This window comes from Xiphophorus couchianus, chromosome 11 (assembly GCF_001444195.1).
Source record: "Xiphophorus couchianus chromosome 11, X_couchianus-1.0, whole genome shotgun sequence".
Taxonomy (NCBI): Eukaryota; Metazoa; Chordata; class Actinopteri; order Cyprinodontiformes; family Poeciliidae; genus Xiphophorus; species Xiphophorus couchianus.
In genome coordinates, this window is record NC_040238.1 from 7061913 (window position 1) to 7088646 (window position 26734).

General features: G+C 39.2%; 1 protein-coding gene across 4 annotated transcripts in view; it reads right to left on the reverse strand.

Moving 5' to 3' along the window:
- The window catches only part of grik2 (glutamate receptor, ionotropic, kainate 2), a 429445-nt gene that overhangs the window by 206293 nt on the left and 196418 nt on the right, over positions 1–26734 (reverse strand). For all 4 annotated transcript variants that reach the window (XM_028030748.1, XM_028030747.1, XM_028030746.1 and 1 more), the window contains exons 5-7: positions 22453–22634; positions 4215–4268; positions 1785–1958 (exon numbers count right to left, since the gene is read on the reverse strand). In XM_028030748.1, the coding sequence (XP_027886549.1) occupies positions 1785–1958; positions 4215–4268; positions 22453–22634 (410 nt within the window). The remainder of the gene's footprint in view (positions 1–1784; positions 1959–4214; positions 4269–22452; positions 22635–26734) is intronic.

Sequence of the window (26734 nt, forward strand, 5' to 3'; positions counted from 1 at the left end):
TATTATGCACAGCAGATTTTCTAAACATTTTATGGATTATAAAGAACTGCAAACGGTCATTCTTTGAATGTGCAGCATTAAGTGGTCACATGTATTAAAATCAAAAGCTATTTCAATCAAAAACATCTTAACAGACCGAGTTACATGTCTGAATTTTACGTGGAGCTTTTGCAAAAGGGAAGGCTCTGCCAAACTTCTCCTCCGAGCAGTTTTACAGAGCGTTCTGATCTGCTTTCACATGAGCTCCTGTTTTTATTGTCAAAGAAGGACAGGCAAGGGGGCAGTCAGGAAAACAACAGAGGTCGTAAAGCTTCTAACCCAAACATCTAACAACCCAGTTCCAGATGTGATATCTGATCAAAGGTCTGAGCCCGGTTCAAATCTCGGTCAGTACTGTCAATAAAACAAAATACGACTGCTCACAGGTAGTTACTAAATTAGGAGGTGCGTAAAGTTGAACCGACAGCAGTGACCTCCATACACACGTAAGGAAGAGAACACTTTAAACAGAAAATCACAATGATCTATAGGCTGAATGTGCACTAAAGTAAGAATAAAATGATAATACCAAAAAATCTCTAACACCTTCTTTGATATCACCTGCACAATTCTTGATCCATTGAACTTGTGAGTTTGTGGAAAGTTTCTGCTTGAATTTCTTTGCAGGATGTCAGAAAACCTTCCCAGAGCTGCTGTTTTGATATGAACTGCATTCCACCCTCAGATCTCCTGCTTGAGGAAACTCCAAAGGTTCTCAATAGTGTTGAGGTCAGAAGAGGATGGTGACCACACCATGAGTTTCTCCCCTTTCATGCCCATAGCAGCCAATGACACAGTAGTATTCCTTGCAGCATGAGATGGTGCATTGTCATGCATGAAGATGATTTTGCTACTGAAGGTACGGCTCTTCTTTTTGAACCATGAAAGAAAGTGATCAGTCAGAAAGTCCATATACTTTGCTGAGGTCATTTTCACACCTTCAGGGACTCTAAAGGGTCGACCAGCTCTCTCTCTCTCTCTCTCCCCATGATTTCTGCCCAAAGCATGACTCCACCACCTCCTTGCTGACGTCACAGCTGTGTTGGGACGTGGTGGCCATCCACCACCAATCCACTACTGCGTCCATCTGGACCATCCAGAGTTGCACAGCAGTCATCAGTGAACAAGTCTGTGTGAAAATTAATCTTCATGTACGGCTGGGCCCATTGCCACCGTTTCTGCTTGTGAGCTCTGGTTAGGGGCCCAATAGTAGGTTCATGCACCGCAAGCCTCTGGAGGTTCTAGAGGCACCAGCAGCTTCAAATAACTGTTTGCTGCTTTGTAAGGACATTTTAACAGCTGTTCTCTTAATCTTAAGTCCTCTTTACATTTAATGTATATAGAAACACCCTCAAAACAATGTGTTATATTGTCTTCCACTTTGTCAAGATGTTTTATTCATTAAAACTGGAATTTGGGATTTAAAATTCAAATATTTCATGAATAATTATGTAAGGTGAGCCTAAAGTGAGTAATGAAATTTATAAGAAGAATTTACAAGACAATTTATGTAATAGTTATTATGCCAATCATAGGAGGATTAAGATGAGATGACTCCCTAATGCACGTCATCAGTCAGGCAGATTTAGTTCTTTCCAACTAATCCATGCAATAGAAACAGATGGGGTTTTTTGTTTGTTTGTTTTTTAAAAATACAAATAAATATTTAACTTGTATGATACAAATCTGGCAGCACATTGACAACTACTAATTTATCACTAATTCACAGTATTCAGTAGACTTACAGTCATGAAGCCGTCCAGTAGACCAGAGTCAGGTTTTGGTGGAGCCTGTAGTCTCTCCATGGACCATTTCTCAATGATTGAGGCAACTTGGCTGTTCTCGGTATTAAGGATCCTAAACCCTGTCATGTTTACACCACTGTATCGGTAAGGCTCCACGTCCAGTGCAAACAGATCCTGGAAAGAAAGAAATCATGGTAATCAAGAGTTTGATCCACCTTGGAAGAAATCTGGTCTAAAATTAACTGAACCAAATCAGAGGCTATGCTGATAACAGGATTTAATAGTAGATTTCAAAGGATATGAAGTATCTAGGAATCAAATTAAGCAAGTAGATGGAAGAAATGCCTATGTTAAATTTAAAGCATGTCCTACAAAAAATAAAGATTAGACAAATAGAAGAAAATCAGACTAAGACTGGGGTGGGGGAGTGAACATAGTTAAAATGGTGGTAATAATACCGCCATTATCATAAATAAATTTATGATATTATAAATATTATGATATTTATAATATCACAACTATGCACTTATGACATTGTAAATTATTGTAGTGCATGGTATTTTTACTCAATATGATACTCTGATCAAAGTTTTTCTGTGGGATGGGAAAATTATTAAAATGTATACTGTACAAACTAAATAACAGGGATGGCACTACTGCACCAACTTGGAAACCTTTGTGGTCATATATTACTCTGACTGGCAACCAGGAAGCTGACATGATATACCTGACTTGTCCCATCCTCAATCTTTACTCATAGTTCCTCTTCCAGGCAGGTGTTTCAATATGTAACCCCTGTAACCCCAACCCATTCAGCACATCATCACTATAATGCTAATCCATGATGTCCATCTGTGTCGTTTTCAATCAGCCCGTCCCCCTCCCACACATCCTAGCTGATCTCACATTTCAGGTTCTGCTGCTACATGTGGTTAACGATCTCAGGGACATGTTTTATTGGGCTTTCGTTATTTTAGACATCTGTGAATTTAACAACCTTCAAAGTGATTTTAGTTTAGCTTAACATTGAGTGCTGTGAAATGGCAAAAAAACTATGGCTCATATTGTATTGTTTCAATGAAGAGAAAAAAGCAAGTGGAGGTAGCAGAAAAACAGCAGGAAACAGAAAAGCCTACATAACCCTGGTTTTACTGTGAATGCAAAATGTTATGAACTTTTCATCTCAAAGTAGAAGAAATAATATTGAAAAAAATTGCAAAAGAAATGTATAGAAAGTTTTGTACCTTTTAAAAAAGGAATTAGCTGATGAATCTAACAAGTAACCAATCTTGATGATTGAAAAAAGTTTTGTATTGTTACCGAGTTTGGTCTCTAAATGCACATTAGAGTGAATCATTTGCATTTTTTTTCTTTTCAGAATCTTACAGACTGAGTAGACTTGATTGTCAAAATTAAGTTAATGAATTGAACTTGGATTCCTTTCAGACTTAAAACAATACAATGAGTTTCAATAAAGCTTAAGTTGCAGTAGCTCATTTATTATAATATCAGGTTAAATATTTAAATTCACGAAGCTGTGAACATACGTGAATTCTCCCATCCACCTCTACAAAAACCACTGGTCTAAGCTAATGCATTTTTTTTGACACTAGCAAACAGCTGTGGTAAACATCATTTGCCCACAAATATACTGTATATGTAGACAAAAGAACTGCCTTTTGTCTTTTGCTCTGAAGACAAAAGGCAGTTCTTTTGTCTTCAGAATTGCTTTAATTCTTCATGACATAGATTTAACAAAGTACTAGAAATATTCCTCAGAGATTCTGGTCCATATTGGCATGATAGCATCACACAGTTGCTGCAGATTTGTCGGCTACACATCCATGATGCAAATCTCTCGTTCCACCACATCCCAAAGGTTCTCTACTGGACTCAGATCTGGTGACTGTGGAGGTCATTTGAGTTCAGTGAACCCATTGTTGTGTTCAAGAAACCAGTTGGAGATGATTCATGTTTTATGACACGGTGTGTTATCCTGCTGGAAGTATCCATCAGAAGATGGGCACTGAGGTCATAAAACGATGGACCTGGTCAGCAACAATACTCAGGTAGGCTGTGGTGTTGACACGATGCTCAGTTGGTACTAATGGACCCAAAATGTGGTTTGCAGTCTTTTTTTCTTCTTGATTTATGTAAAACACATATTTAGTTTAACTTTCATTTCATGTCTTGCCAGTTTTGCGTTGATGCATTTATTTGTGCACATAAACTGATGAAAATTTCAGTTGTTCACTGGGTGGGTGGCCAGGAGGAATTGGGTTGTGATCTGAACCGTAAACAAATAGAATAGAAAGACTGAAGAGCAGCATCTTATTTTTAGACATTCAATAAATTTTTTATTGTTGTAGTTTTTTATTGTTGTAACAAGAGACAACAAAGCATTTGCAGCTTTGCCACTTCTGTACTTACCAGTGTGGTGAAGATGTAGTGATAATACTCCGTCATCATTCCCATAGCAAGAGCCTAGAGCAAAGAGTGACAGAAGGAGAGAAAGCCAGAAGGTTTAGAAATAAATTTGACCATTTCACCATATTTGCACAAATGCTTACACACAAATATTGGTTTGGTTGTTTGCCTTATCCAATGTTTCTACTACCATGTAATGCAAGAAGGCATATACTGTATTTCACAACTGCTGCAGCCACAGGCTTAAGAGTGCGAGGCAAACACCCACCAAGACGACAAGCAGCCAAAGACAGCAAAAGACTGAGCTCAGGCTCAGATTTTCTTTTAGCAAATTTAAGATAACACAGCATAGAGGATTGCACAATTCCATAGATAAAGAACATCTGCATCATGGTAAGCAGAAGCCCCACACCAACTCTGTAGCAACACTTAGAGATTACGTTACAATGGTATTGATTCTCCTGAATATAATGTTTAAAAATAGAATACTTACATTATGGAATATAAGTGCAGTGTATCTTCTTTAAAAAGACTTTACTGGAGTAGATGAATCTCTTTTTTTTTTAAAGTTGTGATCTGAATTTAACTGATAAAATAATAAAGCAAGAGCTTCTTATTGGATAGTTAAAGCATGGACAACTGTCTTCCAGCTACAACAAGTTCTTTAACATCACCTGATGCAATGTGTCGTTTCTCAATTCTTAAACATCTATGGGGAAAGACACATTCTGTGGTTGTGTAAAAATATTAGTGTGTTAAAGAAGGGTCAAATCATGGTATAGTTGGATTTAACCACATCTCCTTGATCAACAGAATGCAGCATTCCCGGATGAGGTTGTCAGTTGCAATCCACAGCTTCCATTCGTCCAGTTTGTTAGCGAGAACTGTATTTTTTATTTATCTTCTTATCTTACATCACACACAGAAAGCCTCTAAGGGGAGTGCAGAAACTGGTAAAATAGGGTCAAGAGTTGTCCAGTGCATTAATAAAAACTGAAAGGAAAGGGGCTACCATTGTTTTTGAGGAAGAAATGTAATTTGAAAAAAACACTGAATAACCATGATCAGTGATAATTAAAAAATTTGGTGACATCAAATTGAAGGAAAACAACAGTAGAACTCATGGCTATGTTTATTTATGAAAGTAAGATAATTTCCACACAATGTGAAGAGAATTCAAAGGATTGGAATAGTTGTACAGCCATAAGAAAACAAGTAATCAGAGAGGCTAGCTGGAGAAAAGGGCTATCATCTGCAAAGGAGAACAAAGACTGGACTCTAGAGAAGGTCATGTGGTCTGATGAGTGATAACCAAAAATAAAATAGATAATTTATTGAGTTGAGGGTTTATACCTGATTATTCCAGGTCTGATTTCAATACTGCTTTTATTGCATATTTTTTTTTTTTGTCAATAATAAGGCAGATAGGCTTTCATTTATGTAGTTCAGGCCAGCCATTAGACAAACATCCAAAAGTAGACACAAAAGTAGAAATTTTCAGAAGAAAATTTCTGCACCTCCTCAATAAAAATTAAAAATGAGTAAAATTATCTCAAGGAGCGTTTGATTATGAAGAAGCCCAATCCCTAACACTTATGCAACACAATCATCTGGTTGCTTACCATCTGCTTTAATACATAAAAACAATAGAAACAATTTATAAAATGCTGAACAGGCAAACCTCAGTTTATTAATTTCACATAAAGTTGTGAAACTGGTAAAGCAAAAAATAAATAAATAAATAAATACTGGCTTTCAGATGTACTCTGTAATTTCTTATCAACTCACAAAGAGCCATTGTGTGTCTTCCAGGTGATACATGTGAGCATTCAGACTCTCACCAAGATATGTCTGAAAATGAGATGGGCTCCAGAGGTAAAAGCACCTTTTTCTATTATCATTCCACTGTAGGTGTGTGTGTGGGGGGGGAGAGGTGTCCAGAGTTGTGGGGGTGTGTTCGTGTGTATCTGGCTGCGAGCCATCCTGTCCTGGCTGTGCTGTTTCTGGAGCTCTGCCTACTGTGAATTTCACCAAACCACAATGAATCACCAGTTAGCTCTCTGTGGAGCAGATGATTTCATAGATGGAAAGGAACTTTAGCTGCTGATGTCAGGTGAGAAACTATGACAAGCTCCAGCATTTTGTGGAGGAAACCAACATCAGGAAGGTTGCATCATATTGAATGCAGTACTTTTAAAACGACAAATATGAAAAGAAGACAAGATTTCAAAAGTTCCTAAATAACTAAGAGCTGTTAGAACCAAAATAATTTCTATTTCTGTTTAATTTCTATTATGAAGGTTAGTAAAAAAAACATAAAAGACAGTGAAATCATAACAGTAAATAATGAATAATGTAGTATGTCAAGAACACACAGTACAGTACTGGTTTTTTTACTATAACATACCTAGCTACAAGTTTTACAGAATCAAGAAAAAACCACAGAAACACAAAGAACTGAGTGGATGGCAGCAGTTTTTAAGAGTCGCAGTAGTGCTGTAGTGTTTCCACTTCTGTTCTAATTTAACAGCAAAGCAAATAAACTGTGCATTCTGGACTTTTCTATTCCTAACCTAAACCTTTAAACTAAAATTAAGAACAACCTGTACATTTCTCATGGCTTTGGTAATTTAAACATTACAAAGTGCAACTAGCTACAACTGTCATGAAAAGGAATCTAACAAAGAACCAAAATTCAGACAATAACTTGGGAGAATTGGTGGAAAACATAAAAATATACAGTAAACAAGAAAGAAAGGAGTGATGAGAAACATGGATACATGGTGGATACAATCTGCTAGTCGATACAATCTGCTGAACACTTGTTCAGTAGATTGTACACGTTGAAAAGCCATGGGATTAAAAATAAAATGTTTAAAAAGACCGACTGGCTATGTTGTTTTTCACATCTCCCTCATATTGTATGATATTTCAATTAGATATCCACAAAACAATAGCGAAATCTTTTTAAACACTGTTTTTGTATCATTCTATCATTTATTTCCTAGTTCATTTACAGAAGACATGGCTACCGCAGATCTATGTGGCAATGTCATTTCTCCTTTATCGTTGATATTTTTTCTCATAATTTAACTAAACATTCATATTCTTTTCATCAAGTGACTAATACTCAACTATGAGAGACAAAAAACTATTGTCTTATATACTTTTACATCAGAAACGGGTTCAAATCTTCATTCAAACTGAGATTCTGAAAGTGTCACCAGTTAATCCAGGTTTGCTTCTTAAAGCGCGAAGTGTCCGTTAGATCAGAATCAGTAACAGGTTGGATTATTGGACATCTGTCGGCCAATATAGTTTAGAGGAGAAAACATTGCTCTCGGAGCTCAGCGACCGCTGGTACGAGTTCAGTTAGAGATGTCGTCTAATTCAAGTTTTGGACCGTTTATTTTACTGTCTAAAAAATAATATTCACTTGTGTGGTATATTTTGGTGATATTCCAATATATTCTTGAATATTCCTTCACATACATAGAATTATTATTGTTTTGAAGAGATCATAGACATTTTCTAATCCGTTTATTTACGTTTGTCGCGTTTTGATCAGGAAACGACACAGCCACCTAATTTTTTACAAACATCTGCGTTGAGGACCCCGTTTGACTGTCACAAGTTAATTTTAATGCGGCTCGTTTTGTTTTTAAGTTTATTTCCCCTCGTCACCAGCCTGCAAACTGTTTCCTAGTAGAGAACACAGACAAATACTGCAGATATGGCTCATAATCTGTTGGTGGTGTCTGACAGTATAATGTAGGAACATTTATTATTATTGTAAAACTTTGTACTTATCTGGTAAGGCACCTGTAACAAAGGAATCGGTGACAATGAATCTTTACAATTAAATAGCGCATCAGAACTAGGTTCAACTCAGGAGGAGCGAGGGAAACAATGTGTTGAACAAAACACATTTATTACACAATTTGACAATAATGAAACAGAACAAAATAGTCAATGTTTCCTTTTGGTAGTCCTAAGTCAAGTCAGTCGAGTTCAAAAGTTTTTCCTTTCTTTTTTTTTCAGTTCAATTCAGTTTTCAGATCTGAATGTTATATGGTAGCTACCCGGGTAGTGATAATATGTGCAATCCCACCGATCAAGTGGAACAGAAGAAGGTTCTTCTTTGACGTTGTAGTGGACACAATCTCAATCTGCTCTTTTGGATCCTGGCTCGCCATTCTTCACACGATGTCTCTCAACACAAAAAAAAAACAAGCAGCATATAGCAGAAATGTATTTTACTATTTTGTGATACACCATTCTAAGTCATTTCAGTGAAAGTTTATCTTTCACTCCATGTAAATAAAATAATTTACAGCTGCGATAACCAATTTTGTCTTTTAGCTCAACAAAACATCACAACAGAATATTCACTGAATTGACATATCTTTTTCTAGCATTCTTCAATTCCGTACAGTGGAATAAATAACTCACTGTCACTAGATACCTCATCAGTATCAGTATTCCAAGAAGAAAAAAAACGCAATATTAGCAGAATAGCCTTTCAGAGTTAGCCGTAAGCATTGCTAATTTTCATACAAAACATACATTCTTAATCATAAACAAGTATCTCCGATTATTTTTTTTTTCCTTTCAACATTGAACTGTAAAATGAAATCACAATATAACTTTTAATACATAACAGCAAAATATTAGCTTGTGGCTAATCGATAGCTAACGAAGAAAATTATAGCACAGAACTCACCGGAGATTCGCATCAAAAAACAAATAAATGTAATGTCAAAAACAAGGTTCTTCCGGGTCCGGTTACACAAGAATCGAAAAATCAACCATAGATGAAAACTAGCTCTTGAAAAATATTGAAAATAACACAGAGTTTTGTCAATAAAATGACCACAAAACGTTTCTTCCAGTTTCTTCTTCTGGTTATTCTAGTCCATATTCTGCGGCATATCAATGTAGTTTTAGACTACTTGAAACCATTTACTGCCACCTATCGACAATGTAGTGTACTACAGGCTATAATTCATATTTGTTAAATTAACATGGGTTACATCCCTCCCTCCCTGACATGGCATGCATCCTCGCATGACAGGAATCTATTCAAATGGCAGTCAGAGCTCCGAAAACTGGGGGAGTAACTGAATCTAATGCTTGAGTGACAACCATGTCAAGACTGCTTAGAATAGAATGCATCACTAGGGATAGTGGATTACCTAGAGTCTTGTACATTAATCGGCTTGGTTCTAACCTATTTCTCTCTGATCGTCTTACTTCGGACATAACGTTCTCTCCCTCTTTCTCTTCAAGGTTCATTTTTTGCATTCTTGCTTCATCGTCAACATCAACATTGTCATTTTCCTCCACATCCACCTTTTCAGTGTTCATTTGCACATCCAGTGCTGTATCCCTACTCTGAACTTCAATCTCAGAATGTGGATTGTCATTTACAGGTTGAATGTTAGCTTCCAAATCCTGCTTTCCTTCAAGTGGGTGAATTTCAGCCTCAGGACAGACATTCATTTGATCCGCGGCAGTTTCCTCAAGTTGTAACCCAACAGGTTCAGCTGGAGTTTGCCCTTTCCTTGATTCAGCTTGTACTGGTGCGAAAACATCTGCGTAAGGATTCAAACTCGAGCAGCCAAGTTTGGGATTGTGGTCTGCTGAACCCTGATTACTGGAGATGGGAACTTCATGCACCGTAGTGAAAGGCGGGTAAGTGACTTCTTCGTGAATCACTGGCCAAAAATCACAACATGAACAATCATCACCGTCTGCCAGGTGTATTTCTCCATCTTCTGACAATGATGGACCCTGAATTGGAGCTAACCTGAGCTTGTCCACATCATCTTGAGATGAGGAATCTTCCAGTACAGAGGATGACAGAAACCCACAAGGCAAAAGCATGTCTCGATGAAGAGTTTTCTCAGGACCATCAGAGTTGAGGGGAACAACAACATACACAGGTGAGTCATTGACATGCTTCACAACTTTGTATATAGCTTGGCTCCACTTATCAGCAAGTTTGTGCTTTCCATGGATCCCTACATTTTGTATAAGCACACGATCCCCTTCTTCCAAAATGGACTCTCTAACTTTGAGGTCATATCTGGCCTTATTGCGCTGAGCAGTTTTGTGACTGTGCTCCACAGCAAGTTTGTAACTTTCTTGTAGAGTTTCTTTAAGTCTCGTCACATATTCATTGTGTGTGACTGTGTCTTTTCCTTGACGAATTAATCCAAATGCCACATCGATCGGTAGGTTGGGCTGCCTCCCGAACATAAGCTGATAAGGAGAATACCCAGTTGTGTCGTTTTTAGTGCAATTGTAAGCATGGACTAATGGCTGCACATGATCACGCCATTTGATCTTGTCATCTTCTTGAAGAGTCCCCAGCATCCCTAGTAGAGTGCGGTTGAACCTCTCTACGGGGTTTCCACGTGGGTGGTATGGGGTTGTTCTCGTCTTTTTTATGCCCAACATCTGGCACAGACTTTTAATGACCGCTGATTCAAAATTGCGACCTTGGTCACTATGCAGTCGTTCTGGTAGACCATAATATACAATGAACTTGTCCCACAAAGCTTTTGCTATGGTTTTCTCTTTCTGATCAGGAGTAGGCACTGCAACAGAGAACTTTGTGAAATGGTCTGTGATTACTAGTATGCTCTTTGTCCCTCGACTATCAGGTTCAAGAGACAGGTAGTCCATACACACTAGCTCAAGTGGCCTGCTTGTTTTGATGTTAACGAGCTGTGCTGTTTTCTCAGCTCTGGCTTTGCGGCGCACACATCTTTCACACTGTCTGATCTTCTGTTCAACATCTAGCCACATTCTTGGCCAATAGAACCGGGATTGCAAGAGATCCATAGTCCTTTCAATTCCCAAATGACCAACATCATTGTGGAGACTTTCAAATGCAGTCTGTCTGTATCTCTCAGGGAGAACCAGCTGGAAAATGGATTGACCCTGATACATGCGCTTCCGGTACAGAACATTGTCAATTAAGGACAACTGATCTTGAACTTTCAGCATTAGCTGGACTTGCCTTTCTTCTTTCTGTCTCAGTCTGCAGGAGAGACGTTTTCCTGTACTGACAAGATCTATGACTCTGCTGATAGCAAAATCTTCTCTCTGCTCTGCTGCCCAGTCTTGCTGTGACATCTTTGGAAGAGTACTAGATCCTGTGATATCAGCATCAATGAATTCAGCTGGAATTGCATGTGCATCAATTGCTAAACACTCCACCGTAACAGGTAAGTTGCTGTTCACTTGATGTTTCTCACATACAGCCTGCACAGCCTCTACAGGAAAGGATATGATGTCTTCATCTCTTCTAAACTTGTCAATGAACTGCTTAATCCTTTCGTCTTCAGCAGCTGCACTGTCATCAACTTCTTTAAGGACATGTGGACGCCTTGATAGTCCATCAGCATCCTGATTTCTTCTACCAGCACGGTACTGAAGGTTGAAAGTGAAGTTGGATAAGGCAGCAAGCCACCAATGCCCTGTTGCATCAAGTTTTGCAGATGTCAAAACATAAGTCAACGGGTTGTTGTCCGTCATGACAGTGAAGTCAACACCGTGTAAATAATCAGCAAACTTGTCAGTAATTGCCCACTTTAATGCTAGAAACTCTAGTTTGTGGGTGGGGTACCTTCTTTCACAGTTTGACAGCCCTCTGCTGGCATATGCGATGACCCTCAACCGACCTCCATCTTCTTGATACAAAGCAGCACCAAGGCCATGTAAACTAGCATCTGTGTGTAGAATATATGGCTTACATGGATTAGCAAATCCAAGTATTGGTGCAGTTGTTAGCTTTTGTATTAGGGTGTCAAATGCCTCATCACATAGAGAGGTCCACTTTTCATTAAAGGGTCGGTTCCAGCCACAGTCTGACTTTAGTCTGTTATGTTTTGGTTTTCTAACAGGACCTACGCCAGCTGTTAAGTCATTTAGAGGTTTTGCAATCTTTGCATAATCCTTAATGAATCTACGGTAGTACCCTGTAAACCCCAGAAAAGATTTTAGCTCAGATATGTTGAGGGGTTTGGGCCACGTAATGAGCGCCGAAATCTTATCAGGGTCAGTTTGTACTCCCTCTTCTGACACTATTTGCCCTAAATATCTCACTGACTTTTGGAAAAAATGACATTTCTCTGGAGACAGTTTGAGGCCAAACTCCTTCAGCCTATTCAAGACTTTCAAAAGTCTTTGCTCATGATCCTCAAGGCTATCAGAGAAGACTATGAGATCATCCAAAAAAAACTAAGACCTCTTTGAGGTTCATGGAGGCCATACATTTCTCCATCAGGCGTTGAAATGTACTTGGAGCATTAGTCACTCCTTGTGGCATCCTGTTGAACTCCCAAAAACCCATAGGTGTGACAAAGGCAGTCTTATGTTTATCATCCTCATCAACTTCCACTTGGTAGTAGCCTGACTTTAAATCCATTACAGAAAACCACTTGGATCCTGTGAGTGTAGCAAATGCCTCTTCTATGTTTGGCAGGGCATAGGCATCCTTAATAGTTTGGCTGTTCAACTTCCTATAGTCCACACAAAGGCGGATCTGTCCATTTTTTTTCTTCACGACCACAATTGGTGAAGCAAATGGGCTTTCAGACTCCCTGATAATGTTGCTGTCGTACAGTTGTTTTAAATGGAGGCGCACAGCTTCATAATCAGATGGATGAATAGGTCGTGGTCTGTGCTTAAAAGGTGTTGGATCAGAAAGTCGAATCTTATGTTTCACTGCAGTTGTGTGTCCAAAATCAAGTTCTCCTCTGGCAAAAACTTCAGGGATGGAATTAAGAGTATTTGAAATTCTAGTTTTCCATTCCTCTGAAAGTGGAGAATCAGCAAAGTCAAACTGAATGTGTTCACTTTGAGTCACTTCATAAGCAGTACAACATGTGGCAATACTGCCTATTTGTCCTTCAGGTTCTTCTTCCCCTTTATTGTTAGAGGTAGGAACAGGAGAGGAGACTGACAAAGGGAAAGAGACTTTTGCCAAGACTTGATGAGCGGGAACAACTATGTCATGGTTAGTCTCATTTTTCAGAAGGATGGGGACTTTAAATGAAGTCTGTCGTGGACTTGACATGATGTAACTGCAGAGTATCACACCGCTTGGTAAACCTCGTTGGCTGACTGGCTCTACTAAGAGTATAGCGCCTTGCTCTGCAGGGACATTTCTCACACGACCATCTAATGTAAGTTTTTTACCTGCTGGGAGGATGATCTTATTTTTTCCTTGTGTCTTGACAGACCTCACATAGTTTTTCTGTCTTGTCTTTTTCTTGTAGATGGCATGAAGTTGCCTAATGAGGGGAACATGAGTACAGTCCTCAGGGATATTCATATGCTCACTGAAGTCTTCATACAAAATATCCAGAGCATTTGTTCCAATCAGGACTGGAATTTCTGAATTGGCTCTGTTGTTTGGAACAATTAGAGCTAGGACTTTGACCAGTTTTTCCTCACCTGTGAAACTCTGAGGGAAAGTGATGTCGATCTCAATATACCCCAGATAAGGAACGATTTGACCCGCAGCTCCTTCTACTTCGAGGAGGTTATCCAAGGAGAAGAGGGGATATGAAGACAAGTGAGTCTCCTGGAAGGATTTGGAGATGGTGGTAACTTGCAACCCAGAATCAATAAGGCAGGTGTGCTTTATTTCTCCAATCGATAAATCCACAGCAGCTCTTGAGCCAACTAATCCACCTGGCAGCTGGGCTTGGCGGTTCCCACCATGTCGACAGTTATTTTGACAATGTTCTTTGGGTGTGGGACTCTTTGGAATATTTCTGGTTCCAGTATGTCCCATTACTGGAACCTGTTCCAGTTTAACGACTGACTGGTGTGCTTACTCTTCCATTCTTCTTGTTTAGCCTTCAGTTCTTTGTATTTCTGATCAACAGCAGCTTTGTTAATGGGGTTTTCACAGTTCCTTGCTATGTGCCCATCTTCGCCACACCTAAAACAGAACCAAGCTTTAGGCTGAGGTCTTTCTGAAAACTGCCGTGCAACTTGCTGAACTTGGCTTTCTGCTGTTGGCAGTTCGTGGTTTTCTTCAGCAGCCTTCTGTTTTTTGTTTTTTTTTTGCTTTTTGGAGGGTTTTGTGGAGAGCTGTAATTGCAACCCAACCACCTGTTTCCTCAACTTCTCAGTCTCAGAGATGTATGTCTGTAAAACTTCAGAACCGGGTTCAGGACAAGGAGGTGTCAGGTCATGAAGTGAGTTGACATTTGCAATGGGCTTTGCCTTGGAAGACCCAAAATGGCGATGCATTCTGTCGAGCTTAGAGGATCGCTTATCTTCTTCGGTGCGTATCTGCAACAGGAGTTCAGCAAAGTCATGCATAGCTTCTTTGTTTATTTCTAATTGCAAGATCAAATTGGGATCCCAACATCCTCTTTTAAATTGTTTCAAGAGGTGACGATTTGCATCTGCTGCATTCACACCATTTCTTTTAATAGCAGTGCTTAAAAGACCCTGTAGCCTCTGTAGATATTCAGATGCCTTCTCACCTGGATTTTGGTTTGTGCTCAGGAACTTAGCAAATATTTCCTCACCATCCTCCACAAGGCCGTAAGCAGCATCAAGCAGTTTTACATATTCTCTTGGGTGCGCTGAGTAACCAAGTTGTTTCACGACGTCAGATGCTGGGGGGAGCAAACTTTCCAGTATTTTTCTCCGGGTCACATCATCTGAAGTGCCATCATTAAACAGTAGCTCAACATGCAGGCCCCATGTTTCATAATCTGCTTCGCCTGGAGGTTTTGGTACTCTTCCTGAGAATGGCCGTAGCCATTTTGACTGGCTCTGAGAGGGGGCAGCATCATTCCTTATAACATGTTCCACCACAATTCACTGAATTTCAGGTGGGTTAGTTACATCGCTGGTCAGTTTTGGAGGTTTTGTCTCAACCCTTTTTTTAGCCACGTCAGTCTGAAAACTGTTTGATTTAGGGGGTGGAGGAGAAGGGCAGTTTTCATTGAGCACAAGAATGGGCTTTGTGCGTTTTATTAGAGGAGTGGTACTGTGATCAGAAGAACTGTCGTCCGTGTCGTCACTCCACTCATTCAGAGGTAGATCATGGCTCAAATTCTGATCGGATTCAGTTATGCTAAGGCAAGTTGCATACCACTTCACATCTGGGTCGGCAACATTCTCTACTTCGCCTGGGAAATGTGACCCAATATTAGTCAGGGATGTTTGTGAGCCAAATTCTACAATGACAGATTCTCTCCCTTCCCCTTCTGTGTTCTGCACTCTGAGGATTCTGGTTACTGCTCCATATTTTCTGAAGGAAGCCCTAATGTCACGGTTAGAATCTGTTTCAGTGACACCATTTACACTGATGGCTCTCGTTACATCAATCCCATAATACTGGACCAGATCCATTTTTTGGGGGGTATTTTAGACTTACAAGAATATGGTTTCGATAGTAATTTACATCTGACAAAACAAAACACCTAAAAGTACTTCACATTACATAGTATCTTCCCTTTTCAACTGCTCCTCCTGGCTGGGCTCGCCACTTTGTAAAACTTTGTACTTATCTGGTAAGGCACCTGTAACAAAGGAATCGGTGACTATAAATCTTTACAATTAAATAGCACATCAGAACTAGGTTCAACTCAGGAGGAGCGAGGGAAACAATGTGTTGAACAAAACACATTTATTACACAATTTGACAATAATGAAACAGAACAAAATAGTCAATGTTTCCTTTTGGTAGTCCTAAGTCAAGTCAGTCGAGTTCAAAAGTTTTTCCTTTCTTTTTTTTTCAGTTCAATTCAGTTTTCAGATCTGAATGTTATATGGTAGCTACCCGGTGTTAAGAAAAATGATTATTTTAGTGCTAAAAATACATTTAATCTTACAACATGTGTAAAGGTATATTAAGCACTCTTATTTGAAAAACAGGTTTTGTGTGACCCAGAGAGAGGCCCAAAGGAGACAAGCAGACGCCTTCCACTGTCTGCTTAAGAGCACACAAACGCCATAAAATTAGCATCTCCATGGAAACGGCAGCTGGAATGTGGGAGGAAGAAACTCCAGGGGAGTCGGCGAGATTTATATCAGGACTTCGGTGCTGGGGACATTCGTGCGTGGTACGCACAGGATTAAGGGGTTTCCCTCCTGTTTGGTTTGACAGAGAACAGATCACCTTCGAGCTGAGCTGTAAGGAGGGGAGTTTCCAGGGTTCTCTGGGGGCCGAAACAGGTCTCTGATTGGTTGAACAACAGAACACCTTCTTTGCATATATTAAAGTGAGGAAACACCTACTCAGTATAAAGTTACATGTAGCGCTAAAATAGAGAGAGTTTTTTCCATCTTTTCTCCACGTGGGCGCCTTTGTCTGTCTCTGTGTTTTGTGTTTGTCTGTCTCCCCTTGTGTGTCTGTATTTTTATGAGAAAAATGCATATCTCTGTACCTCTGCAGCTTTGTTAACTGATTCATGCGTTGCTTTGTATGAATTAAACTCTGTGATCTGTGACGTCAACACGCCTTGTTGTGGGTTGTTTTACCCGCTGCTCGTCGAGAGGACCCGGCTTTTTAAGGAAGAAACGTGCCAAACGTTTTGTTCAAAGTTTTAATAAATATTTCTTCCTTTTACACCGGGTAGTGTTAATATGTGCAATCCCACCGATCAAATGGAACAGAAGAAGGTTCTTCTTTGACGTTGTAGTGGACACAATCTCAATCTGCTCTTTTGGATCCTGGCTCGCCATTCTTCACACGATGTCTCTCAACACACAAAAAAAAACAAGCTGCATATAGCAGAAATGTATTTTACTATTTTGTGATACACCATTCTAAGTCATTTCAGTGAAAGTTTATCTTTCACTCCATGTAAATAAAATAATTTACAGCTGCGATAACCAATTTTGTCTTTTAGCTCAACAAAACATCACAACATAATATTCACTGAATTGACATATCTTTTTCTAGCATTCTTCAATTCCGTACAGTGGAATAAATAACTCACTGTCACTAGATACCTCATCAGTATCAGTATTCCAAGAAGAAAAAAAACGCAATATTAGCAGAATAGCCTTTCAGAGTTAGCCGTAAGCATTGCTAATTTTCATACAAAACATATATTCTTAATCATAAACAAGTATCTCCGATTATTTTTTTTTTCCTTTCAACATTGAACTGTAAAATGAAATCACAATATAACTTTTAATACATAACAGCAAAATATTAGCTTGTGGCTAATCGATAGCTAACGAAGAAAATTATAGCACAGAACTCACCGGAGATTCGCATCAAAAAACAAATAAATGTAATGTCAAAAACAAGGTTCTTCCGGGTCCGGTTACACAAGAATCGAAAAATCAACCATAGATGAAAACTAGCTCTTGAAAAATATTGAAAATAACACAGAGTTTTGTCAATAAAATGACCACAAAACGTTTCTTCCAGTTTCTTCTTCTGGTTATTCTAGTCCATATTCTGCGGCATATCAATGTAGTTTTAGACTACTTGAAACCATTTACTGCCACCTATCGACAATGTAGTGTACTACAGGCTATAATTCATCCATCCATCCATCCATCCATTTTCTGTTCACCCTTGTCCCTAATGAGGTCGGGAGGGTTGCTGGTGCCCATCTCCAGCGACGTTCCGGGCGAGAGGCGGGGTACACCCTGGACAGGTCGCCAGTCTGTCGCAGGGCAACACAGAGACATACAGGACAAACAACCATGCACACACACACTCACACCTAGGGAGAATCTAGAGAAACCAATTGACCTGACAGTCATGTTTTTGGACTGTGGGAGGAAGCCGGAGTACCCGGAGAGAACCCACGCATGCACAGGGAGAACATGCAAACTCCATGCAGAAAGACCCCGGCCGGGAATCGAACCCAGGACCTTCCTGCTGCAAGGCAACAGTGCTACCAACAGCGCCACTGTGCAGCCCTGCTATAATTCATATTTGTTAAATTAACATGGGTTACATTATAATTTTGGCTTGTGAATTTGGATATCACCACCAACTACAACATTGGCTGTTAACCTTATATCATTTAGGTGAGATTTTATTGCAGTATAACTTAACATTACTTGATATTCCTCTCTATTTGGACATGTGAACACCACAAGCAACACCATCAGGTATGTGATTTAAATTTGATTAAATATGATGACACCAATCTCATTGTTCAGCGACACTTCCTGTGGGTAGTGTCGCTAAAAAATGAATTAAGTCCAGAAACAGTACGGCTGCATTGCAGGATCTGAGCCAAAAACACACACTAGGCTAGAAGTGTTAAGCAAATCATATTACAGGTTCTTGAGAGTCAATTCCAATGTTTTTCTGATCAGTGCTGGTTACAAAAAGCAGAAACCTCCCACTTATGTTTACATTGTGACTGTTCATGAGATTAAATGAATTTATTCTGGTGAACCTGAATGTGAATGGGATTGTGGTGTTACTCATTGATCTGGTTTTGCTCCAATGCTGTGTTTTCAAAGCGAACTCAACGCTGCTCTGTAGAAACTTGCTTCGAAATATAATTTTCACGTGCAACATTAAACATATTTGGGATTTATAGTAAAGGTTTGCAAACGGTTTTGTCACACAAGTAGCATTTTTCAACAGGCATCAACACAGCCACCTACAATTTAAAAACATCTGTGGTGCGCATAAGTTTCAACCAGTTAATTTAGTCACCAGTTAATCAATAACAGCAGCCTCTGGTCTTGCTCTTGACTCGGTCTCGGGTTAGGTGGTCTTGACTACAACACTGTGTTTAGCTAATTCCGAAAAGAGTAAATTCAAAATAATATTGTGAAATTCAATTTGTGAGATAGTTCATTCTGTGAAAAACAGAAGTCCAATCAAATTTCCAATCAAATCAATTTTATATATATATATATATTTAATAGCAATTGCTGTTGGCCAAAGTGCTGCACACAAAAATAACAAATAACAGTATTTACAACATAAAAGAAAATACAGAGTATACGAGAGAATGAGAAACATAAAAAGGTCCAACAAATGAATCTCTCACACTGTAATAAGTGTGTACAAATGTAATTTAAGAAATGACTTCTTAAAACCCAAACACTTGCTCTTTATTAAGGTGCAGCAGTTTTCCAAAACAGTGATTATTCACAGGAAAGCTACATGTTCAAGCATTTTAGAGTTTATTTTTTGTGTGTGTGTTTTTTTTAAAACTGCTATTGTTACTTTTGTTCTTAAACAGTCAAATACTATTTTATCCTTATTTTCTGTACAGTGAGATGTTTTGTTTGTTGTTCCATAATAGAATGTGCAGTTATAGTTACAGTTACAGTTATATATATCCTGTCCCAGGATTGAGGGCACCTGACACCTAATTACCTCATAATGGGTGTGGAGCAGGGAGACTCTCTCATCTGTTTTCTTTGTGCCTGCATTTGGTCGTGTAACACAGTAGAGAAGGGTAGTATATATATATTAGGTAAATGGGCCAATAGGTTCGGCTATCGGAGCACAGTGGAGTGTTTAAATGACACACAAAGGCAGTTGGATGTATCTAAAGAACTGGCTTTAGTGACATAAAACATACAATTGACAGTTGCACAAAACACACAATTATGAAAATAAAATTACACACAATAAAATACATAAAATAATGACAATATTACTTGGCCAAGTGCTATCTCTTAGATTCAAATATTTTGGGTGCACCCTAGTAATCTGCACTCTAAATTATATTAGTCAACAGATTAATTAAATTCATTTCCAAATTGAGTTAACTCGACATCGTTCACAGAGGAGAATTTCCACCACAGCAGTTTGTTATAATGTTTGAAATAAAATTGGTCCAAAATGTATTGTCCAAAATAAAAAAAACAATAAGAATGGAGAATGTCAGTCGGTGGTCTCACACATAACCAACTGTGTGTGAAGATGTGTGTTACACGCCTACCACACCGCAGGGTGCAGCAGGACTCCAAATGGGACAGACAAAATCTGGTTCTTTCTTTAGGTCCAGGTGGGAAGGCTCGCCATCAAGGTCAAAGGAGGATCCACTTCAGGAACAATCCAGCATAAATAAAAAAACCTGACCTGTCAACAGACAGGACCAGCAGAAATATAGGATTTTTACTAAGCTGTTCTAGCTTTAATCCTTTTTTCCAATACAATAATAAAACATTTCTTAATTACTCAAATAAAGGATATTTTCAACAACAATGTGACAAACAACAAAAACCCAAATGAAAGGCTCAGAATATGCTCACCGATCTCAATGCGACATGCCTCAGACAACTGTATAGTGTCTCTCAGTCCGGCTGCGTGGGGCACTAGACGGTGTAACAAGGCATATTTGACCTAAATAATATAAACTTAATAAAGTAAAAATAGGTTATAGCCTAAATTTTACCTTTAATTGAACGGATGAACCAACTGCCAGAAAGAGCTAACGGTTCCTAACGGCTCTAACAGCAGAAAACTGAAGTTTAGTCTTTATACTTAATAAATCATTTCCAGCCCAGAAGCTGGACGATCAACAGAAAATCTATTTACAAAAGAGTTAGTTTATAATACAGTTTGTAAATAATACAGTTCGTACGAAATACTTTAACTGTCACAATACATACGCTGGCGCTGCACAGCTCAGCTGTCTCATTACGTCAGAACTCTAGGGCAAACCAACAGTACTGCAGACCCGGGGGAGAAGGGCTGGACCCACAACGGCAGTCTGCATTCTGATTGGTTCAGACGCTCTGGAAACTAAACTTCCTATTGGCCAGGTACACCACCCAGCCTCCTTAACCTCTGTCTCTTAAAGAGGCATACCCACTTTATGTGGGTTACAGTCGCACTTCAGTAGGAAGTTCGCTTGGTTAACTTGTAGTGGCCATAACTCTAACATCAGTAAGTAATGTTTCTCCTTCTGTATAAGATCTGCAGTTTTAGCTGGTTAACTCAAATTGTTTAAATTTAGAAACTACCTTAAGTCTCCTGTTTGGTACTGGGGTGTGGCTGTAATTTACCCTCCCCAGTTCAGCTTGGCAACATAAAACGGGTATGTATTTTTTTTATCGCACCCATGCAGTTCAATAGCACAAAAATGACAACTATTTATATATAGAAAGTACTTACAAGCTGATGCTGCTGCTGTTGGCCCTGAAGGGGCTCTTTGATTAGGGTGGACTCATTCAGCTCCGGTAGGTGACAATGGCTTCCTCTACCTTCTGCCATTTTCTAAAATCACCTATTAATCTGTAACTTCATTTCAGACATAAAGCTGCTGCAGCTCGCTGGAGATCCTGCTGCTTAGTTTCTTTTATTTTCTGCTTTGTTTTCTCTCTCTTTTTTGTTTGGTTTCTTAGTTTTGTGCTTTTTGTTTTAAATTTGTTTATTTTGGATTATTCTATTCTGTGTGGCCTCCGACCTTGCTGTAAATAGCAGCCATTTTTTTGTAGATTACCATACTTAATTAAAGCATTGATTTTTAATGACTGGTTATGTCCGAGGTTAGGGGTAACCTCATTTTAGCACTTGTTCATATCTAAATTGTAGTGTCCTTTTTTTTTCTTTTTTGTATTTGCTTTGTTTAAACCCCACTCTTTTGTCTCCAGGCTGAGAGCAGAAAGCGGTGGGGAGTGTTCAGGGGGGGCTGGACCTGTGTGCTGTGCGAGTGACCGGTGTTGGAATTTCTTCACAATCGAGTGTGTTTCAATTGTCTTTTAAAACATGGAACAATAAAGTGTAACTTTTTTTTTTTTTTTTGGTGGAATAAAGTCTTCTTGTCTTTGGTCACGGACCTTAAGTGCCTTACTGGCGATCTATTTCCTTGGGCGCAATTCCCAAGGTGGCGTTCTGGTTACCCTGCTTTGGGGGGCAGAGTATCAGATTCATACCCTTGTGCTGCCACACAGTGTTCCCAGTGCATTTACATGTACAGAAGTACAACTATTGGTGCTTTTCTAAACACACTATTTAGCCACTTTCAAATTTTCATAGTAAAATGGGACATGAAAAATAAGCATGCAGAATTTAAAACAAAGATCAAAACAATTTGAGCAGATTTGGTGGTGTGACAAGTAACAATTGGAAATTGGCATATATAATATGGTGGCATATTGGATAATATCAGGTGACCAATCCAGTTCCAAAAAACCTGCCTACTGAGAAAGTACAATCCACAGCTTCAGACTACCTCCTGTTGCTTTCTTGGGAAATGATTCACTTCTACATGGAAGTAGCAGCAGACAGCTTAAAGCAAAGCTGATGTGTCCATACCTGCTTAAGGATCCCAGCAGCCATCTCATGACCACAGTCAAATATGATATGAAATTCCTTTCCCCTTTTCATCTCCTTTAAAAGAGGCTTGGCATCCTTTGTCTCTGCAGGCAGCTGGCGGATTTTTAATCGGATGTTGTACCGGGATGGTGCCTTTATTAGCTCTTGCAACCGAATGAGACCTGAAAGACAAGCACAGAAGCAGATCACTTTCAATATAATTAATCACAGCTATTTCATCAAGCAAATTTATTGAAAATTTTAAATCATAGTTGAAATTTGGTAAATTACATTACTGATGTAACAATTGCTCTTTTGCTGGACACAGTTTAGTGTATTGAAATTAGACATTTCTAATGACACATCCAGAGAAACGACTCCCCCTGTCTCTGCCTCTCATCCCTCATTTCATGGCTCAGGTTATCCTGAGCTGGTCTCTGGAGTTATGCTACTAAAGGCTTAGACTGTTAGAGGACAAACCGATCGCATTTCCTCAATTTCTTCTCCTACTACTCTCTAACTTGTCCCTAGTTGGGTTCTTCCTCTTGAGACATGTCCACATTTTCCACACACATCCTGAAATGTTTTCAAATAAGTCGCCTTTTTTGTTTTGGAGATATGTAATGTGTTTCAGGGGTGAAGTCATCAGCATTTGTCTGATCCATTGCTTGATACTTGGTTCTGTTGTTTTCTTCCAGAAATGTGCAATCAGTGTTTTAACTTGTAGTGGGTACATATCAATCAGTAACTGTTCATATTTGGTAAACAAAGTATGATGCAAAGTGGGATGCAGACCCAGTAAGAGAAAACCTAGATGTAGTAGAATGTGCTTTGAGACAAAATACTTTCTTTTATCATTTTCCAAAACTTTTTAATTTCTCCAATTAATTCCCAGATGCAATGAAATAATGCCCCTCTTTCTTCTCAATATTTTGTACATGTGTCTGGTATGTTAGGATTATGCTGAATATAATATGTAATAGGATATAGCTATTCTGTCCGTTCTACAGCTATGATGGTAGTTATAAGTAGTCCAATGTTTTCCACTTCAATTGAGGTAAGACTTAACATTAATGACTATGTTAATATAGCATTTGACATTGTAATGACAATTAATGACATCTTCATAACTGTGCTACTTGTCCCACTTGATGTAAGAGGAATTATTAATGACTGTTATGAAATTATTTGACAGTGTAATAAAGCTAATGAAATCTTTATTGTTGGTCTTATTTATTCCACTATATTTCAGGTAGGGGAAAATATTAATTACTGTTTTGATAAAGCTTTTGACAGAGTGATAATTATGACATTACTATTACTGCTATCATGATATATTTATGACATAATGATTTTTGGTTAATGTCAAGTTGTCATAACAAAGACATTTTGAATAATGTCAACTTTGCATTAAAAGTGTCATGATTTACCGAATAACACTTTATAACAACAGTCATAAATATTCATGAAGACTTACTCATGTTCATGGCAGGTGTTATGTCATGTTTATGACTCATCTGACCTATACATATTTTCTGCAGAATTTATGAAATGAGAACATATTTAACACATTTTTGTCATAGATTGCCTGAGTATTATCCAGATTCATCACAAAGCAACCAGACCTGGTTCTGTTGCAAACACAGTTGGACATTGCTTCTGCAAACAGTCATTTTCTAAACTGATGTAAACGTCTCATGTGTGTCTGTTCACAGCCCAGCATAACCAGCTGTTTGGCTTGTGGCATTATTTGTTTACTTCCTGCTTCCAGATGAGTGCACTGCACTGTGGGAAACCAGCCCACAGACTGCTGAATCTGTGACAATGGCTCCCTGTTTTTCATTAAATCAAGCACTCTGTCGATGTAATGCTGATATTCCCAAAGTGCTGACCTGTGAGACACTGACAGTGTTCTATGTAACTATCAGTTGACAAAGTGACTTACACGTTGTGCCTCACAACAGAAACATGACTCGATTTATCTCACCGAGGTTTGCTGATGTGTCACAAAGTATGTTTTGACTAGGGCAATAGTTAATCTGTCATTACACAATAAGTTGCATTTAAATGAAAAGAGAAGTCTTTAACTTATCAACGATGTATTGTAAATGTGTTACCATTTAGTAATGCATACTAAATGCATACTTTGAAATGCATAAGGTATAAGCTGATGAATGCAAAGAGTTACCATCTTTTAGTAATTTGGGCTGCTTAATGTTTTCCTATCTGCAGACTAGTATTTGCTCCTGGGAAGCCTATTTTTACATGCTCTCTCTGTGTTGAAAAAGAAAAGCTCCTACATTATCTGGGCTAAGCAGTAACAAAAATTAGACATTTTAAAGGGGTATATATAAAGGGGTATAAGAGGTATATACAAATCCAAACCACTCTGTTTAAGCACCTTTTATTTCCAGTTGCCCATGACACATCTTGTATAGTGCAGATTTTAAATGACACAAATCAAAGAAAATGGTACTGATGAAGGGACAAAAGGCAAACACATTTAGATAAGATAAGATAAGATAGATAAGATAAGATAAATCTTTATTGTCATTGTCACAAGGACAACGAAATTCAAATTCAAAGGGTGCCATCAGTCGGTGCACATGCCCAAAAACAAAAAATAACTGTCTCACAATTCACAAACAACGCAAGAATCAACAAACAACTGGCAAAAAAAAAAAAAAAAAAAAGGAGCCAAAGACATTGCGGAGGTGATAGAACTTATGACAGTGAAATGTCAGCCATACTATCTGCCTCTGAAGTTTACTGCAGTGTTAATCACCATTGTTTACATCCTGCCAGGTGCTAATGCTAACGAAGCATCAAAAGAGCTGCATGACACCGTTAGCTTATTGCAGACAAAGCAGCCAGATGTGTTGTACGTGGTTTCAGGTAATTTTAACCACGTGAAACTGACGGACACTGCCCAGTTTTTACCAGCATGTTACCTTTCCCATGTGGAGAGACAACATTCTGGACTGTGTGTACTGTACACCAACATTCATGGTGTGTACAGAGCTCTTCCTCGACTCTCCGACCGCATCTGCATCCTTCTGGTGCCAACATATTGTCCACTAATAACACGGATTAGACCAACAAAGAAGACAGTGACTATGCTCCCGGACTGTTTTCAGAGAACAAATTGGCAAGCCTTCAGAGAGGCGAATATATATGAGGGAGAGGTGGAGCTGGAGGAATACGCCTCCTCTGTTCTGGGCTTCATCTCTAAGTGTGCTGATAATGTTACCAATACCTGGACAACAACCTGTTATTCAAACCAGAAACCCTGGCTGAATGCTGAGGTGAGAGCTTTGCTGAAAACTAGGGATGCTGCATTCAGGACAGGTGAGGCATCAGCACTCTGAGAGTTGAGGAAAGTTCTGACAGCAGGCACTGAAAGGGCCAAAGCTACATACACCCATAAAATTCAAGGTCACTTCACCATCAATGAACCTGGTGCATGTGGAAGGGCATTAAGTGCATCACAAATTACAGCATCAGGGATGCACAATGCCCAAGGGACCCCTCATTCCCAAATGCACTCAATAGGTTCTATACCTCCTAACACCCCCCTCAGCATGACTAATGGGGGTGTCCACCACCAACATCTGTCTGAGGAGTTGGGGGATATCTTCAACACTTCACTGTCATTGGCTTCAGTCCAGACCTGCTTAAAGACCGCCACTATTGTCCGTGTCCCCAAGTGCTCCTCAGTAACAGGCCTGAATGACCACTGACCTATAGCCTTAACATCAGTAGTCAAGAAATGCTTCGAGAGGCTAGTCATGACACACATCAAGGATTCCAACAACATCACTGTAGACCCACATCAGTGTGCCTATAGGAGGAACTGCTCAACCTCTGATGCCATCTTATCTGTGGTCCACACAGCCCTAACCAAACTGGAGAGCAAAATTTCTTATATCCATCTGCTCTTACTGGATTCCGCCTAGGTCTTTAACACCACCAACCCTGGTGCAGACAGGATTGCCAACACCTCCCGTCTGGTCCAAAAGGCCCACCAGCATCTCTACTTCATCAGGAAGATGCGGAGAGCTGGAGCTTCTATCACTCAGAGTGTGACTGGGGAGATGCGTTAGAGAGTGGTGGAGTGTGTTCTCTTTACCTCCATCACCATTGGCATGGCAGCTGCACTCCTGCTGAGAGGATGGATCTGCAGAGGTTAAGATTAAGGTTTCACAGAGGACTGTGGGCCCCCCACCATGGACCTCTACACATCACGATGCAGGAGAAGGGTGCCCTGCACATTGAAGGACTC